Source organism: Akebia trifoliata, chromosome 8, assembly GCF_017979445.1.
Source record: "Akebia trifoliata isolate Shusen 1 chromosome 8, ASM1797944v1, whole genome shotgun sequence".
Taxonomy (NCBI): Eukaryota; Viridiplantae; Streptophyta; class Magnoliopsida; order Ranunculales; family Lardizabalaceae; genus Akebia; species Akebia trifoliata.
In genome coordinates, this window is record NC_141382.1 from 3297855 (window position 1) to 3315731 (window position 17877).

General features: G+C 34.8%; 2 protein-coding genes across 2 annotated transcripts; both read right to left on the reverse strand.

Moving 5' to 3' along the window:
- Window positions 1-251: 251 nt before the first annotated feature.
- Window positions 252-10088, reverse strand: LOC147395485 (Iron-sulfur cluster biosynthesis family protein). The gene is made up of 13 exons (XM_086450402.1): window positions 9569-10088; window positions 8474-8581; window positions 8271-8371; window positions 7989-8072; window positions 5630-5702; window positions 5487-5552; window positions 3942-4031; window positions 2905-2970; window positions 2586-2728; window positions 2408-2494; window positions 2258-2321; window positions 1214-1357; window positions 252-632 (listed from the first exon to the last, which is right to left on the reverse strand). The coding sequence occupies exons 1-13, from the start codon at window positions 9959-9961 to the stop codon at window positions 489-491; spliced, it is 1563 nt and encodes a 520-aa protein (XP_086306528.1). The 5' UTR covers window positions 9962-10088; the 3' UTR covers window positions 252-488.
- Window positions 10089-11470: 1382 nt separating this feature from the next.
- Window positions 11471-17036, reverse strand: LOC147395486 (Calcium-binding EF-hand family protein). The gene is made up of 5 exons (XM_086449852.1): window positions 16359-17036; window positions 15445-15491; window positions 14128-14303; window positions 14017-14035; window positions 11471-11740 (listed from the first exon to the last, which is right to left on the reverse strand). The coding sequence occupies exons 1-5, from the start codon at window positions 16756-16758 to the stop codon at window positions 11636-11638; spliced, it is 747 nt and encodes a 248-aa protein (XP_086305978.1). The 5' UTR covers window positions 16759-17036; the 3' UTR covers window positions 11471-11635.
- Window positions 17037-17877: the final 841 nt, after the last annotated feature.

Below are 17877 nucleotides of genomic sequence, written 5' to 3' on the forward strand. Positions count from 1 at the left end.
TCAAAATGAGGCCCCAACTTTTATTTTCTGTACAAAGTGTTCTTGAAACTCATTTGGTAATGCTCTAGCCTCTCAAGATTATTTTTCATTCTTTAAATTTGAGATTGAAAATTATTAATGCTGCTTTTATTTACACTAATGTCGTTCGTAGCCAGAAAAGGAGATTATGTGAGGTTGATGTCCTGTGTAAGAATTTACTGATCTCCCAACAAAAATCCAAATCCTTTCTTTCACTCAGCTTTTAGACAGAATTGAATTGAAGGAACATGATTCATTTGGCTGAATACAAATTTGGTTACCCAAAGATGAAGATGAAATAGTGTGATAGAAACCCTGACATAATAAGAATGGTAGCAATACAATAAACCCTATTGTGAAGAAATTACATTCCAATGATGTGAAACCCTAATTGTCCCTTCATATGTAAACTATTTCTCTCTATCAGGCAACCGTGAGATGTAATGGGTATTTTTCATTTTCACTTCTACTCAATCTGACTTCTCAATCTCCCGAAATCTCTGATCCCATTCTCGGGCATCATAGTCTTGTTCATACAAGTCCTTGTCAGTACTGTACACGATACGGTCCTGCCCAATTACAGTTCGTTGGGCCATGTCCCGAGCACTTACAAGCTGAAAAGAATTATAAGGGGTGGCATATCAATTTGCATGCTCAGTTGTGAAAACTAAAACTCACATCCGAACAAAAGAAATTAAACCCAAGATTTCAAAAGTAAATGGTGAAAAACTATAATAGAAGATGGCTGCATACAATTGAAAAAAAAAAATAAATAAATAGAAGAAAGATAAGGTGTGCTTCGTAAGTATGAGGTCACAACCTATGATTTACAAGGATCTTATGTATCCTTCCAAGGGAGTAACTCAATCTCCAAGGGATGCCCAAGGAAGTTGACATCATCCTTATCATGAATTGTGGTTTTCATCCTAAGACGAGGACATGAATACCATGAAAACAATGATACCGATAATAGAACCCCACCCCAACAAAAGGAGACCACAGAACAAAAGCATAATACTAATAGTTCTTTTTAGGCAGAAAAGAAGAAAGGTAAATAAAATCCACCTAGTTTTTAAACAAAACACAAAAAATTCGTTTAACAGGTAAAGCTGGAATGCTGGATTGTTAGCAATACAATGCAGACATGATAGAGCCTTATAAAGAGAAAGAAGAACCCTTCTTTGTATAACATTACCTTTCGTTTTAGAGATAGATCTGGCAATTCAAGTACCCGAGCTCGCTGTTCTCTTGCCCGGTTCCTTTTCTCTATATCAGCATTTGTCTTGCGAAGGAAGAACCACCGGAATAGAGGAATTGCAAAGAAGGAGCCAGCATAAATCTGCAGTAATTTTTTATTAATTAATTAAAGGGAAAGAAAACAAATTGATAGAAGCTACAAATACAAGCAGAGAGCATAATTAGAGACTTCCACCTCACCCTTGTGAGGAGTACAAAATAAAACTCAAGAAACCAAAATCTAAACAAAATGGTCAACAGATTTAGTTGATTTCTTTGAGTACTAGAAAATCAGTCCCTAGTGAAACCAATTTAATCAGCAAATTTCTATGCATCCATTGCCTATTTAAAAAAAATTCTATGCATCGATTGGGAGTTTTAAACACTTGGTATCAGCATGCGTAATTGATCATTCATAAGAACCATAACAATGTCTGAACTCTGAAGTACTCAAAAGGTAAAGAGGAGTTTCCACTTGTTCTTATATTTTACTAGTATTCTGCAAAGGAAGTTTCTCTCCATATTCTAGCCTAGTGAACCTCAAAGATAAGGTATCTGACTACATTAATGCCGCTTACATAAGATTTTCTAAAACGCTGATTTCCCCTTGACAGCTGCTAATCCAACATTTTCTGATCTTTGGAACTGATGGTGCAGTAGTCATGATCAGACAGGTCATAGCGTCTTGACCAACTACCCAGGTTTCCCCTATCAACAACTACTAGAACTGATGCACAAACACAAACTTAAACCGAGAACCATAGAATTATAAGACAGTAAAAGTGATAGGATAAATTATGAAAGTTTTTTGTATACATGGCGATAGTTCAATGGGATGAGACGTAAAGCTTGGGCTTTATTTCAATTGGGGAGGTTCTCCATGTTTCTTTTTCCTTATCTAATATTTGTAAAACTTTTCCAAAGTTATCCCCTTTTCAACATACAAATCATTACCCATCATAAAACAACTTATTTAATTATAAATTGAAACATTAGATCACACCTGAAGTACAGGAAATATATCAGCAACAAATGAAATAAATCCACTTGGTGCAATTGAAGTATTCCTTGACATAGAAACAAAAGTGAAGATGTTAGAATGGTAACAGAGAGAAGAACCAGGTAGTAAAATTTCGTGTTAGAAGAACCATACTTTAACATGGTTCCAAGAATAATAACCCCAAAAAGATTAAGTCCTCCCAAACCTACAACCATTGCCCTCTCTGAGTTCTTTGCTTTACTGCAAATTCATCAAGAACCGAATTATAGGGAAGGCAAAAATTAGCTCAATTTTTTTTTTTATCAAGTTATAAATTAATGAGCGAACAAACCTGAATTGCCATTTCTTCTCCTTGAAAAATTTCTCAAGCCCGCCAACCCAATCAGCCCATCGTTTCCCAACATATTCCTTTCTTCCACTCCTCTGAGAAGAAGCTGTTCGCTGTAGAGACGGAAACCGATAGAGAATATTACCCTGCACAAAAAGCAGTTTAGGCAATTAAGAAGAGAACTGTTCCTACAGTGCCATGCACCATGATCCAAAAAACAGAAATATTATTAGCTAGTCATGGTCCTAATAGTTGAAGTGGAAACAGACATGAACTAAGAAGTACCAACATTTTTGGAACATAAATATTTATTCAAACACACCTCTTCATCTACTTCTGGCTGACCTTCAAATCGCAACAGCACAGGTAAAATGTATGATTCATCATTCTGTAGCCACCAACAAATGAAATAATGTAAAAGTTGCAAGACAATAATCTAATGAAATGAAATGCTTTGGCAATACAAGCATAAATGGGAAAAACATTTAATTGCTTTAAATAATTTTAATGATGGAAGACCAAGCTCAGAGAATAGTTTCATGAAGTATACCTTTCTTAAATTTATAAACTGAAATAATTAAAAAGATAAAACCCAAATACAAGCAGCAAATATGTTTCAAATCAAAGTACCATACTGCCTTGCATAAAAAATATAACTAAAGTAATTAAAACTTGAATTTATCATATATGTTTTTATAAATTGTAAATGATGAACAACATATTTATAGCTTAAATTAAGTATTATAAATTGTTTAGTTTATCTAGTCTTCATATGTTTACATATCGTCACAAACCAAGACTTTTTTTCCAATGTATTGTTCCATATCATTCCATTTGGTCGAGATGTCTTGCTTTGTCAATACAGAATGAGGCAGATATTAAACATTGGCAACAAACTGAATTACAAGAAAGAGGTTACGTAGCCAATAGAAGAGTCCTACAGATCAATAGTGTGTTGCAGGTATGAAGATCAGTAGTCAACCAAAGGAGACATTGAAAATGAAACCACGTTTAAGAAGCTATATAAAGTCAATTTGAATGTTCAAGAAAATAAACCTGGAAAGAAATAACACAGAATTAATCGAGGGACTTCAGAAAAACTAAAATATCCAGGGCTCAAGAATGCAGGAATACAATGTATGGTGAAACTTGAGAAACAAAAGAGCTTGGAATTAGTAATAAACACTGGAATATTGGGGTTTTAACAGTACATACAGGTAAAGATCTTTGTCAGCAGTTTTGGGAGGAGCTTGATGATACCCATTGTTTATCTTACATGGTGTGTTATTATTTTGAAAGATAATTCAAAAGGTGTAAAACATCAAACAGTGTTTTAAAACATTAAGCATGACCACATACCACAGTTTCCGACATTGGCGGTACATCAAGATAAGGTGCAAGTTCTTCTGCTGTGACAACACCCCCATTAGAAGCTATGTATTGTCCAATCTGCAAACAAATTTGAAAGAAAATAACTAATATTATTATTTTTTAAAATGTTTATCATTAGAAGACACAAAATGATTTACTTAAAAAAGAAAAGATGCAAAATGAATCAAGATACCAACCTCTAAATGAAAAAAGAATTCTATCAATTAGGCAAGAAGCATATTTCAATGAAATAAAATGGGCAAATGTAGCCAACCATGGTTTTAGGTCTAAGATGAGACTGGATCAAGAAGAATAAAAAGAAATCCCAACATCCAGGCTCTGTGAGAGTATAAGGTCCAGTTCTAACCAGCACTCCAAGAGTCCAGGTGATACCATTCTTTGTCTCAGTTCTGACTCGCCATGATTTTTTTTTATCCATGCAAATATAAACAGAAATGGAAAAGACAGAAATATACTTATCAAATTAAAAAGAAAATAAAATAAAATAAAATAAAAGATTAGAACGTGTTCAACAGTTTCTTTATGTTTCTTACTTCTTTATTAAAATAGGTATGATTGGATCATCGAATACCAAAATCTGTTATAACTTACTAGGTGTTACCATCAATATTTGATCTTTCCCACATGAAAGAGAGCTCCCCATCACTCAAATTACACGGAGATTGGGACAAACTTAACCTTCTTACCGATAGAAGTTGTCATGCCCACTGGGATTATCCATACTAGGTGTGTTCACATGTACTTAACACAAGATCTCATAAAGAAAAGCATTGGAATCAAGTTAGAACAGTTTTCTATCATTATAGCAATCATGGATAAGGATCCTCCTAACAGCTTTTAAGTAGATAAAAGTTTTGCCTTTATAAACGGGGAAAGTGAGTTGTTTGCATCACTAATTTAGAAACCTGAAGCGTGGAACATCTTTAACGCTGGTTAGTTCAACTCTGTGGATGTTTCATGTTAAACTCTATGAACTAAGACAGTCATAAAATTTGACAATCTAGACTCACTAGAAGCAAGCTTGCCCTAAAAGCCCCATCAATATTCATGGAATGCTTAGGCATCACTCCTTGAAACAGTGACAGCATATTCAACTAGTTTCTCTTATGTAATATCAATTTATCTCCCAACACTCTAGACCAATATTTGTTTTGGCACTGTTGATAAAGACTGTACACACTGCATTCTTCATTAACCAAGTATATTTGCACATAATTTTAAAAATGCATTACAAATGAAGGACACTACAAAATAGACAATTAATTTATGTTGTTTTGTCTGCACTGTCTAAGATGCTAAGCATCATGTCCCTGAATATCTTTGTCAGACACGCATAGATTACCACCATCTCCCCAACCTTTGAGCATTATGCAAGTAAATATGATTATAAGAATCGTGTACTTCAAATACTATGGAAGCTAAAAGGAAAGAACATTTACAACAGTATACCAATAGGCCAAAGTATGCAACACTGAAAGCAATGGATCAGTGAACTCAGTGCTCAAGTATTACCAACTTCCACCTCTCTTCTTCAATTCCTTGATTTGGATCCCCATCACCAAATACAAATGAGAAAACCTGCACATAATAGTCATTTTAGAAGTTGGAAACACAAGCTAAAAAAGGTAACAAATGAATCGACCCTTCCACATTACAGATTCAATGAAGTTCATCCCATCATCATCTGTTTTCGTCTGCCGTCTTCTGTAGTAGTATGGATCCCAATACCTACCAGATACATTTCTGTGAGATATAAAAAATTTCAAAAATTATAATCATTTACACATTCCAAGTTGTTTGTACAGTGTGAGAGAAGATGTAAGGCGATACAGAATAGAAGAGGATTTTGTGTAACAAAATGGTTATAGAAACCCGAGCTTGTTTGTTTAGGAATCAACTTATCAATAGGACCAAAAGGCCTTTCAGATGATCAAAGCAACCATTGTTTGTCAAGTTATTATTGTCTCCAAAAAATGTGAAATATTTTATAAGGTTATAAGATGAGAACCTTCAAAAAATGTAAGCATATTCAACCTTGAAATTCGTTAGACAACAGATTCCCATTCCCATGGTCTTCATCGTCTTGTCCCAACTAGATGACAATCTTGTCGCTGCCACGCAGCCTCCAATATTGACATCTCTTTCAGAACCCATTGAACTTCATAATTTCATGTCCATTTCTTGTGTCGTGTGTACATAATGAAACTGAGGATATCGCACAGCAGATAAGTCAATTATTTTATTTAGGTGGACTAACTCTTTGCAGAACACATTGATTTTCATTTCAGAGGATGAAACTTCTATTTTCCTTCCCCATCATTCCATAGAAAAGCTCTCTCTAATCAACTTCTCAAGCCTCACCTCAGCACTCCAAGAATGGGGATGAGAAGTAAACCAGAATACTTGTGAGAGTACATTTGACTAAAATCAATTTCCCCCTCTTCCCTATTCTTTCAATAACTAGATTCCATATGCTTTTGCTTTTGTATGACGAACCAAGAGGAAGACCCAAGTAGGATAATGGAAAGGATCCCACTTAACATCCAAAGGACCCTGCTAAAATGTTAAGATTGGGAATTGCAAGTATTTCTATAGGCATTTCTAGCCAAGTTTTATGATCTGAAGATATTCCCAAATTATCCAGACCAGCTCGATCTATATATGAGCCTGTGCATACAATTTTTATAGAATTCCACCACTCCATCCTGGATCCACTCCTCCCCTTTTAAAATATCCCCATTAACTTTCAACTTGGAAATATGATTGGATTTTATCTTGTTATTTTTCAAACAAGCCTGTGCATACAATTTCTTATAGAATTGCACCACTCCATCCTGGATCTACTCCTCCCCTTTTAAAATATCCCCCTTAACTTTCAACTTGGAAATATGATTGGACTTTATGTTGTTATTTTTAATACGATGAAAGAATTTGGTATTATTATCACATTCTTTTAGCCACTTCTCTCTAGATTTTTGTTCCCAACAAACTTCTTTCATTCCTAACCCAATATAGGGGAGAGGGCATAGATGATTGCATGAGTCTTGAACAAAAAAAGAATACATAAAATTGCACTTTTAGAGCTACTACAACCTAAATAGTCTCCACCAACATATGCATGTACAATGCACACCTTCGACATGATACACTATAAAGGTGTAGAAAGTGGAGGGAATTTACCTTTTCCAAAGCCTTGTACACCTCACAAGCTTTTACACTTCTTTAATGACACAAGACATTTTATCCACCTCCTCCCTCAAGGGAAGCCAAGAGGCATGATTTTAAAACAACTTTTAGAATATGCTTAGAGTGTACATAGACCTCATTTGGAGGATGACATCATGTTCAATGTTCAAGATCTCATGCATCAAATAAGGAAGGCTTGAAAATTCTCTCATTTTTTACTTATTTTCCCTTCTTATGTAGACTGTAGAATATATAACTAGAAACTTGGTGATCAAAAAGTAAAAAATGATAAGTAATTCATTTTCTTTGTCTTTTTGGAAATGCTCCAGGAAGTGACGTAAATATTTATAATAAAAAAAAATTCTCAAAAACATTAAAAGAGAATTAGAAGATTTATCATAAAAAATATCATAACAAGAAAGTGCTAACCATCACACAAAGCCAACAAAAAGAAAGAACAAAAGAAAAGATACAACATCATGCAATAAAGTATTGAAATGAAGAGAATTGAGTACACACAACAATACATCAATCTAAGGACGGAGCTTTAAAAGGTTAGAATGAGGACTTCTTTTTTTTGGCACAAGGTCATTCTAGAAAACAAAGTGGACCAGAAATGAACAGCATTTCAGGACTGCAGGAAATGGCAAACGGGAGTCAATATATATTATTTTCTACAAATATACAGAACACTACTTTATGGTTGCCTTTCTATAGGGAAAAAAGGTAGCATTAAAGCTGAGGACAACTATCAGTTGAAAACATTAGAAAACAAGATTCTTCTGTTCTTTTTACTGGTAAGAGTCTGTCAGATCTGAAGAATATTACCAAAACAGATCAGTTGGACGAAAGAAAAAGGTGAAGCCCGAATCATATGATCTGCCTCCACGTCTTCCACGATTGTCTTCGTCACTGTTACCAGAAAAAGATATAAGCAATTTCATATAGTCGCTATTTTCCTGTAACAAAGAATTGGAACTGAAATAGCAGAACATTTGTAAAAGGGAAACAACACGAACTACAGAAACAAGACAAACAATGGGAAAGGAAGGATCAACATAAGCTGCTTATGTGGCAAGGAATTGAAGAGTCAAGGTTGAAATAAAATACCTTCTACTTGAAAGAAGAGCAATAATTGTAGTGTAAACGATAACGATTGAAGCAATAAGTGCTGTCCCAAATGAAACCCTTATTAAATATTCACCTGCAGACTGTAAAGGGCAGATTAGCCTCTATGCATTATTTGCTCAAGAGTAAAATTTGATTTTCTAAGTGGAAAACAAGCTTGAAAACATATAAGCAAGTATTAATACCTTCGTCTTCTCAAACAATGGCTCAATTTTCAATCTAAATGATTTGGCTGCAAGCTTTGAGCGGTAATCCCTTGGAAAAACATAAAGAACATCGCCTTCATCCGAGACCTGTCAACACCATCTTGAAAAGATTGCCCTCATTAAATCAAGAACTTCAGAGAAGCTACCAAAATATATATATATATATATATCTTAAAGCACTACTTCTTGTCTATTATTGCAAATTCTGCATGGCTAAGAATTGATAACATATGAAATACAAATGATTCAGTTTTCAAGTGTCATAAAATAATGTAAATGATAGAAGGTGTAAATTTGCTAAGTTGGTTAAAGTTTGCGAGTGTTTATACATGACTTAGGTCCAAAACCCACCTTCACCTTTCTTTATATATGCAACAAGAATTTATTAAAAATGTGGTTGAGATGACCAACTAAAGATACAAAGCACAACTAAGGAATGCCGATGGTACAAATCCAATCCCACCTAGTAACAAGATCATCGAAAAACACACCCCTAAACTCATGGAAAGCCTTACGCCAGAAGAAAATACAAGCGAGGATGGAAAAAGACATAGAAGGAGTATCCACACCCTTCCCTCAAAACACTGGCTAACTGGCACCCACTTTCACTGACTATTTATTGATTTTTCATAGAAAAGTTCCTTCTTACTTTCAGTATAGGCTTTGCTGTGGATGTTAATTCGAAAAAGGGTCCAGTCAAGCTTCTATAATAAATTCAGTGGCCTTCATTCATAAGTTGTCAAGGCATTAGGCTAATGGCTAAGCTTTCATTATTTGTTATTTCATTTTTTACTCCAATATTTTAATATTTTTTCAAAAATTTACATTACTGTTGGTTCGCAATGCTACTAAGGGTACCCTTAAATTAACAATAAATTGCAATTATTTTATTTTTATTCTTAAAAAAAATCTACGCAAAATTCAACAGTAAATCAAAACGACAGCTTATCACTTAAATAAATTTAATTTAAAACCACAATTTTCACCATTCAAATTCAAAACAACAAATTCAAAGCTAATTCTATTTCAAAACCTCAAAAAATCGATTCAAAAACCAAAGTTCACAACAATTACCTCCAAAAATCCACCAGTATCAGAAGCAAGCGCTTGTAATGCTCTCGAAGCTTCATTCAACTTCAATCCTGCTTTACTGGCAACATCCCCAATAGTAACTCTCCCTCCACACGAATCAACAGCATCCATCGCTCGTTTCCTAACGTCAGTTGGCAACTTATCTGTTTCAATTCGATTTCCAGGCTTAATTCCTGCTGGAATATCGATACCCGATCTAATAACTGGAAGATTGTATCGAAATTTTGGGGCATTTCGACGGAGAATTGAAGGTTGAAAATTCGAACAATTAAAGTACGGAAATTCACAGAAGGTTGGGGGTTTCAAGGAGAAAGAGTCGTACAGATGATGGCGAGGCTTCGATGTTACAGCGAAACAGGTGGCGATGGAGGCCATGATCGAAGAGGAGAATTTCTAGGTTTTCTCCATGAGAGAGAAATGGTCGATTTTTTTTTATCTTTAAAAGATTTTTCTGAGTGGTTCAAAATTTCAGTTTTAGATCTTTATCTGTCTCTGTCCCAAAAATCTTTCTTAAAACTTAAAAATCTACATGTAGTAGGGAATCAGGCTGTATTAAATGAATTTACCAATTTACCCTTATTGGATTTGTGAATTGACCGATTTCTTACCCATTTCAAGGATAAGGAATCAGGAAATGTTGAGTCGGTACAGATATTTATTTAATAACCAGTTTTGGGTCAGGATTCCGAGTTGGATCGAAAATGCTGAGTTACATACATGAGTCCTCCTTGGGCACATGCAACGCCGTACATCACACACACCAAGTAAGTTAGGGTACACCCTCACCGGTGGCCTCGAGGAGCCAGGATTTTATTGTAAAAGGGGCAAACTATAATTAATGGTACAGTTGAATAACTTGGATATGAATAATTTTGGAGAGAAATTCAAAAAAATTTGATTGGAAGTTGAAGAAAAGGTTATTTAGGTCTTTTCCAATTAATCTATGAGAAAACACCAAGGACAATTTCATCTTCAAAAATTGTACGGGGCTGAGAGAAAAAATTAGAGAGAAGTGACTGGGTGGGGGCAAATAAAGAGGGAGATGAGTGAATGAAGGCAAATGAGGCATGTATTTAGTTGAAAATACAAGACTGTCTCAAAGTTCTATGAGGATAATTGCCCCCGCTCCTTACTAGCTCCGCCCCTGCTAGGAGCCATTACTCATACTGGTTATCAAACACACAATCTATGGACTCTCATCAATAATGGAAAGTTGCAAGGCAAGGAGCCATTACTCATTCTGGTTATTGAACACACAACCCATGGACTCTCAATGATCAATAATGGAAAGTTGCAATGTATGAGACTTAATGATTGGCATTAAGAATGATACTTTGAAGGTAATTTACCAAAACGAGCACAAAAATTTGAAAATTTATCAGTGCACCAGTCATCTTAATTTTGAAAATGGAAATTAAGCATTTTAAAAAATAAATTATTTTACCAAAAAGGTCCAAACATATAAGCTTCCTTTTCCAGAAGTAAACCGAAAAATGTCTTGCCACATCTACCATGGCTACATCGGCTTTGAGTCCCATCTCTAATCCAAAGAGATCTAACCATTTACTCCTAAGCACATCGTCAAGTATTAGAAATGTACCACGATACATCGTTAACTATCGTAACTCAAGATTCATGCTCACCAACTTTAACGATACGCAGTCACCCTTGAACACCCCACCTTCAACATGGGATCTGCCCACATCGATCTTCTCTTGCATTTTGAGACTTTAATAAAATGTTCATAGGGGCACCAAGGATTGGCCAACACCAATATGGGTTGGTACCAAACCAAAGAAGATGAGCTCGCATTGTGACAAGCAAACCTGCCTAAATTTTCTGAACCATACCATCTTCAGAACATGGAACATAATGTAAGATGTATAAATCATAAACGATTGATCAAATTTACATTTCTTCCAACAAAGAATTGTTCTCATTACTGTACACAAGAAAACATACTCAATTCTAAAATACAGTGGCTCACATGTTGTTCCAAATATAAGGAAAAGAAAATACACAACAAATCAAGATAGTGTCACGACTGATTCATGATATGATGAAGGGAATGATCATTGTCATGAATGCCTCATAAGTGAGCGTAGCTGATCCAGTGTATCGTTGATCCTTTTCCTTGAACTTTTCAGTTAAACCCTGCAAGGAAAAAAAGAGAGGGAGAAGTGAGGATGCATAATTAAGGAGGCATTCTCAAGCAGTCACAAAATTCTCCTATTCTTCAAGAAATTCTTAAAATTCTCCGAATTAGGGGCTAGGCAATTAAATCAACTAATTGACGAATTAACCAACGATTCCTTGATCAATCATGGAAAATGGTAACATTTTTACCCCCCACCCCATTTTCAAAATTTTATTTTTTCAAACCTTCAGATATCAAGAAGAAGATAGTGCTTTTAGAGAGGTTTCAATGATGAGGAGGTTTGGTAAGAAATCCAAAAAACATATTTTGTATAATCACAGAAATTTTGCCCATTTTTTCCAAAACTTTCCTGAATTAACCAATTTGAATCCCCTCACCAAATAATTACCGAATCCAAACTTTGTTACAATGTTCTCAAGAACATATATTATGTGCTAAATGTAATACAATATTTTAGTTGACTTTAAATCAATATCACACCATAAGATGGTGCCCAGTAAATGATCCCATTTTCTTCCATTTCAGCAAATTCTATGGGCATAGTTGCCAAAGATGGAGATAAGTGCAGGGAATGGAGAATGAACTAGCAATGCGAGGAGAAATGTAATGGGATGCGGAAAGAGAGATGGGTGGGAAATGCAAAATGGATGGTCTTAATTTGTTTTTAAAAATGCTTTATATGTCGGCAACATAAGTTTCCAGTAGATGATCACATTTTCTTTCCATTTCAGTAATGTCTTTGGGCATAGTTGCAAAAGATGGAAATGAGTGCAGGAAATGGAGAATGAACGAGTAATGCTAGGAGAAATGGGATGGGATGAGGAAAAAGAAAAAAAAATGGGTGGGAAATTCATAAGATATGACTGGACTGAGCAGTCTTAATTTGGTTTTGAAAATACTTTATGTGTTGACTGATTGAACAGTCTAAATTGACAAGAATCATCAATCTCCTACATTTCCCCAAGTAACTAAGCCTTCAATACATTCCTTTCTAAAAGGAAAAAACATTTGGCCCTCAAGGCCAATATATTTGTTTCCAAATTAGGGTACTTTTGATAGTATGTCACAACCTAATGATGGTGAAGAATCCTAATCGATCAAAAAAAAAAAAAAAACAAATATCTACCATATTCAGCCCAACGACAAACACTATTAATATTTGGTCATTTATGCAATGTTTCATGAGTTTGCAATACATAAAAAGAAAATAAACCGCTAAAAAGAGAAATATAAAAATAAATTAAAAAAAACCAAAAAGAAGGTGTTTATAGAACCCTAGATTAATTCAAATGTTATTTCCATTGCAATTGTTTATATGTTTCCCAGATGTTTCAATTAGTGTTCCCAACATTTCCCCAAATTTGGGGAAACTATATTGCACCCGTTACCCAAGAAACACTGATCCTTGTAGGAGTTGTAGGAGGCAACTACATATCTGGGTGCTTATCTGACAAGGGCACTCCATTTTCAAGGAATTTGTCGTCGTACACCATGTCACATCAATACGTTGGGTACATGTTCGCACACTTCTTCAAACAAATCTTAATTTATTCAAACATTTTATTGTTCTTGAATTGGTTATATAATTTTAAAGCATATCAGCATATTTAAATATAATCTTTCTATGTTGCATGCATGATATGAACTAAAGTATTTTAAAATAATTTTTCGACATATGGAATGAACTATACAAAATTGCAGTGCATCGGGTTTCAAGGGGAGCATATCTGAAACTTCGTGGAGGTGTATTGTCATAGTTGGCCACTTGGTGTGCTTACAAAATGTTTTTTACAAAGTAATTTATGCCAGTTCCGACCATTTGACCTGGTTTATATTTTTCTTCCAAATTTCATTTTCTGTCTTCAGAATATGTAGAACTGTTACTAGTTTGAAAATTTGCATTGCAGTTGATCAGTACCAAGCACTCATGGTAAGAAAAAACATCATACGATGATAGTTATCATTACTAAATAAGAATTAGGGTTCAGTTCCAGTGACTCATGAGAAAACACATGATGCCAACTGTTGAGATACAAAATCCAACAGTTGAGATTTATGTGTATCTTGATAACGCATATCTCGGGTATACTCATCCCGAGTATAAATCTCAACCATTGAATTTTGTGTTCAAACGGAAGAGACCATGTGTTTTTTCCATGAGTAATTCTTGATGAGCCAACGGATCCCAACCCTATAAAGTATTTCAAACTATGCGTTAAACGACTTTTAGATTCATTCAATAGTTCATAAGTAGTAGATATATGTGGCTCACCTTCACAATCATCCCACACCTGCACATATCCAACCAAAAGACATATAAGAGATAAAGCTACACCCCAAATGTCTAAAGATTTAACGGTGTTCTTAAGAAGGAAAGTCTTACTCGACAAAGCTGTCAAAATTAAGTTCACCCCTCCTGCCACTTCCATCATCATATCTGGAGATCAGAACTTGAAGAACTGAAGGTGGGACTGCATACCCAAGACTGTAGAGAGCATCCCTTAATTCCATTGAGTCAATTTTACCACTCCGGTCTCTATCGAATCTGTCAAAGATAGCCTACAAACACAAGTAAAAAAAAGTTAATTTCATAAACCCTCACACATCTTTTGAAGCTATATTTTAAAACCCAAATTTGGTACCAGAGTATGGTGGGCATGTGGGAGAAGTTTGTTTGCTCAATTGATGCCAATACATTAGACGTAAACACTTATTTTAAATGAGGGTATTTCTCTAAAGAAATGAGGAATCCTTCCTATTTGCAAAGGTAAAATACCTAATAAGTCGACCAAGCATCCATTATATAGTATGAATGCTAGTGTTTGGATGAAGTTGAAGTACTGATGTTGCTTTTTGCATGCATAGATAAGCATTTGGGCCTACTAATCGATTGATCCAACCAAGGGCAAGTCCTACATAAAAGATTGGACCAATCGAATAATAGTAAACATCCATTCTATATTGTTTGATGTAGAGTGTAGACTATTCAACAGATACCCTCCTAACAATTTTAATCATGATTCTATATCAATTTTTGGCCCAAGAGATCTCCTACGTTGGGCCCATAAAAAAGAAAGTAATGTGTTATACAAATAGATAAACCATTTTGACCACACAAATTATATCCAACTAAGCTTGCTTCTTAATACATTGATACGAATAGATAAACCATTTTGACCACACAAATTTTGACCACACATGTTCAAATTGAAATTAAATGTTATTATCACACTGATAGAAAAATTATAAGCTCATCATAATTAATTCCTATTGACCATATACTCTGGTTTCCTATCTATGGACCTGTTTAGTACAACCACAAATCAACGTAAATTGGCTTGAAACGTAAATATGTGCTGATGAGGTGCTTGATTGCCCTCCACAACTGATAATTATCGTTAACGTTAGAATATCTCATGATTCCTTAATAAATGGGTCAAAACTTTTTCATCCCCAAAAAGTACTGCAAAATATCGAAAAGTTTGAAGGTGCTAAAATTTGAATTTAAAACATAGATCTAATAATTTCCAACTTTAAAAAGCATACAAGCAGGGCCTATAAGAGATAAAGCATAAGGATAGACAGCATACAAGCAGGGCCTGTAAGAGATAAAGCATAAAGAAGGGGGCACACCAAGCAGGGTCTTTAAGAGACTAAAGCATAAAGAGGGAGAAAAGAAAACCAAATAAAATTTACTTACACGCCATTGTCCAAGACAATTCCACAGTGCAGAAAACTCATTAGGTCCTGTTGCAGAAAAAGAACAGAAATAAAAAAATAAAAAACTTAGAAGTTTTTTTCCAATGAATGAAGAAAATGAAATTGAAGTTGAACGAATGTAAGTTATGAATCATGTGTATTTTAAAGAGGGCAATCCATATCATCCCAAAACATGTAAAATTACATTAAAGTTGATATGGGGTTCCTTCTAAATTTTTTCTAAGATGAAAACCCAAATCCAATTACTTAAAATATAAGCAGAAATCCCAAAGAAGAAAAAGTAAAACTCCCTGGTTTCAGTAAAAATAGAAATCAAATCATATAAAACACCAAAAAAAAATTTCCAACAGAATTTAAAAAAAAAAAAAAAAATGAAATCGAATTTGAATGATCATAAAATACACGTTCTAAATCATGGGTATTTGCAAGAGGGCAAGTCCATATCATCCCAAAACGCCTAAAATTACATTAGTTGATATGGGGTTCCTACTAAATTTGTTCCAAGATGAAAACCCAAACCAAATTACTTAAAAAATACACAGAAATTCAAGAAGAAATACCAAAAACAGAATAGAGCCCATAAAATTACATTAAAAAACGCAGATAAGATCTAGAATGAAACTCCATATATTATCCTACAACACGTGAAATTCCATAAAGGCTGACATGGGGTTCCTTTTAAACTTGCTCTAGATGAAAACCCAAATTCAATTACTTAATAAAGACACAGAAATTCAGGTACAAGTACCAAAGAAGAAAAATAAAAAAGAAAATCTCACTGGTTTCAAAAATAAAAAAACCCACATCAAATTAACTATAATATCTTGAATTTCAAAGCCAATTAGACAAGATTGAAATTCAGAAAAACAAAAAGATGGGCAATCTTTGTCTCACCAATCTTCAGTGAATCATTCGGATTCTTGAAGAGGAACATAAGCAATCGAACCGTTCGAATATTAAACTTCTGATAACCCACAGAAAGAGCCTCCTGTAACTCCTTCTCATCTATAAACCCACTTCGATCTTTATCGACCATCTGAAAGCTTCGAATGATCTCTGGATGCGTCCCTGGTGGAAAATATCCACCATAACTGGGAACCGAAGGATGCCCATAAGAGGAAGACTGCCCATAATTGGGCTGCCCGTAATTAGGCTGTCCGTAGGGCCTATGTGAAGAGGAGGGTATCTGCTCGGTGTACCTTGTAGGAGAGGGTGGCTTCTGCCCGTAATTTTCAGGCAGGGAAGGTGCAGAGGGAGCGTAGTTTTGAGACGAGTAACTGTTGAAAGACGCCATTAATGGTGAAGATTTGTTACAGAAAGTAATTAAGACAAGAAGATGTGGAGATCAAAGAGGGGGAATGAAATCTAGGGTTAGGGTTTTTGAGCGTTAGAACTGTGTAGTTATCGTTTAGGCTTGTGGGCTGTGTGGAATTTGTTTGTCGGTCGATCTATCTGTTTGTATTTTTGTTGAGTTTCGGAGGTTTTTGAAATTCGAAGGTGAGAATGAGATAGCGAAAGTTGTCCATGTTAAGCGTCGAAAGGTTGACCATTGTTCAACACGTGTTGGAAAGTCAACATATCTCATCCGTTGAAAAGGCTTACGTATAGCCGCACTTTGGCAGACGCCCGCGCGAGCTTTACTGTTAACAAATCCAGAAGAACGTCTTTAGTTTAAGAACACTTCGCTATTTTCAAATAAGGGAGCCTTCTTTAGGGCCAAACATTGTGCCAAATATTTTCAATATATAAGTTTGAAGTTTCGGAATGGGTTAATTTTTTTGTTAGGATGATTTCCATGGTGAGAAGATTATCCTCTAAAAAAATAATCAATTCTAGAACTTCTAACCATATTTACAAATTGAAAAAATTGTGGACCGTCAATTATTTATAAATCACTTTTAATGGGATCAGAAAAATCAACTCATTTTAAAACTTATAACCCATATATCAAAAAATGTTTGACACAATATTGGAGTCTTTTTATAGCATCTGAATGCTTCCCCTCAAAATATTCACGAGAGGTTTTTAATTTTTGAAAGGGTATGTAATCACCCTACAAGTTTTACAAGGATCGCTGCTTCCCCTCAAAATATTCACGAGAGGTTTTTAATTCTTGAAAGGGTATGTAATCACCCTACGAGTTTTACAAGGATCGCTGGGGCCTTTGATAAGTGAATGTTGATGTAGTAGATGGTGATATAATCCAACCAAATAATTAACCGTACAACACATTGAATGATTGCATGAGATTATTCACGGGTGATGACACATTTTAAGAAAATCATTTTTATATTTTTTATTCGTAAGCATGTTTTTAATTAATGGATTCAGTAACTCGGTGCTCGCAGGATTTGAATCTAGGTCTCTGATATTATCACACAAAGACTTAACCAACTAAATTAAGTCGCACAAG

Excerpts from the sequence above, each read along its gene's own strand:
- LOC147395485 (XM_086450402.1), bottom strand. The coding sequence starts at position 9,961 with ATGGCCTCCATCGCCACCTGTTTCGCTGTAACATCGAAGCCTCGCCAT. Across the intron at positions 8,073-8,270 it reads GCTCTTCTTTCAAGTAGAAG|TGACGAAGACAATCGTGGAA; the intron begins GTATTTTATTTC and ends TTCTGGTAACAG. Across the intron at positions 5,703-7,988 it reads CGTCCAACTGATCTGTTTTG|GTATTGGGATCCATACTACT; the intron begins GTAATATTCTTC and ends TGTATCTGGTAG.
- LOC147395486 (XM_086449852.1), bottom strand. The coding sequence starts at position 16,758 with ATGGCGTCTTTCAACAGTTACTCGTCTCAAAACTACGCTCCCTCTGCA. Across the intron at positions 15,492-16,358 it reads GAATGATTCACTGAAGATTG|GACCTAATGAGTTTTCTGCA; the intron begins GTGAGACAAAGA and ends TTTCTGCAACAG. Across the intron at positions 14,304-15,444 it reads ATTGTCTTGGACAATGGCGT|GCTATCTTTGACAGATTCGA; the intron begins GTAAGTAAATTT and ends TTGTGTTTGTAG.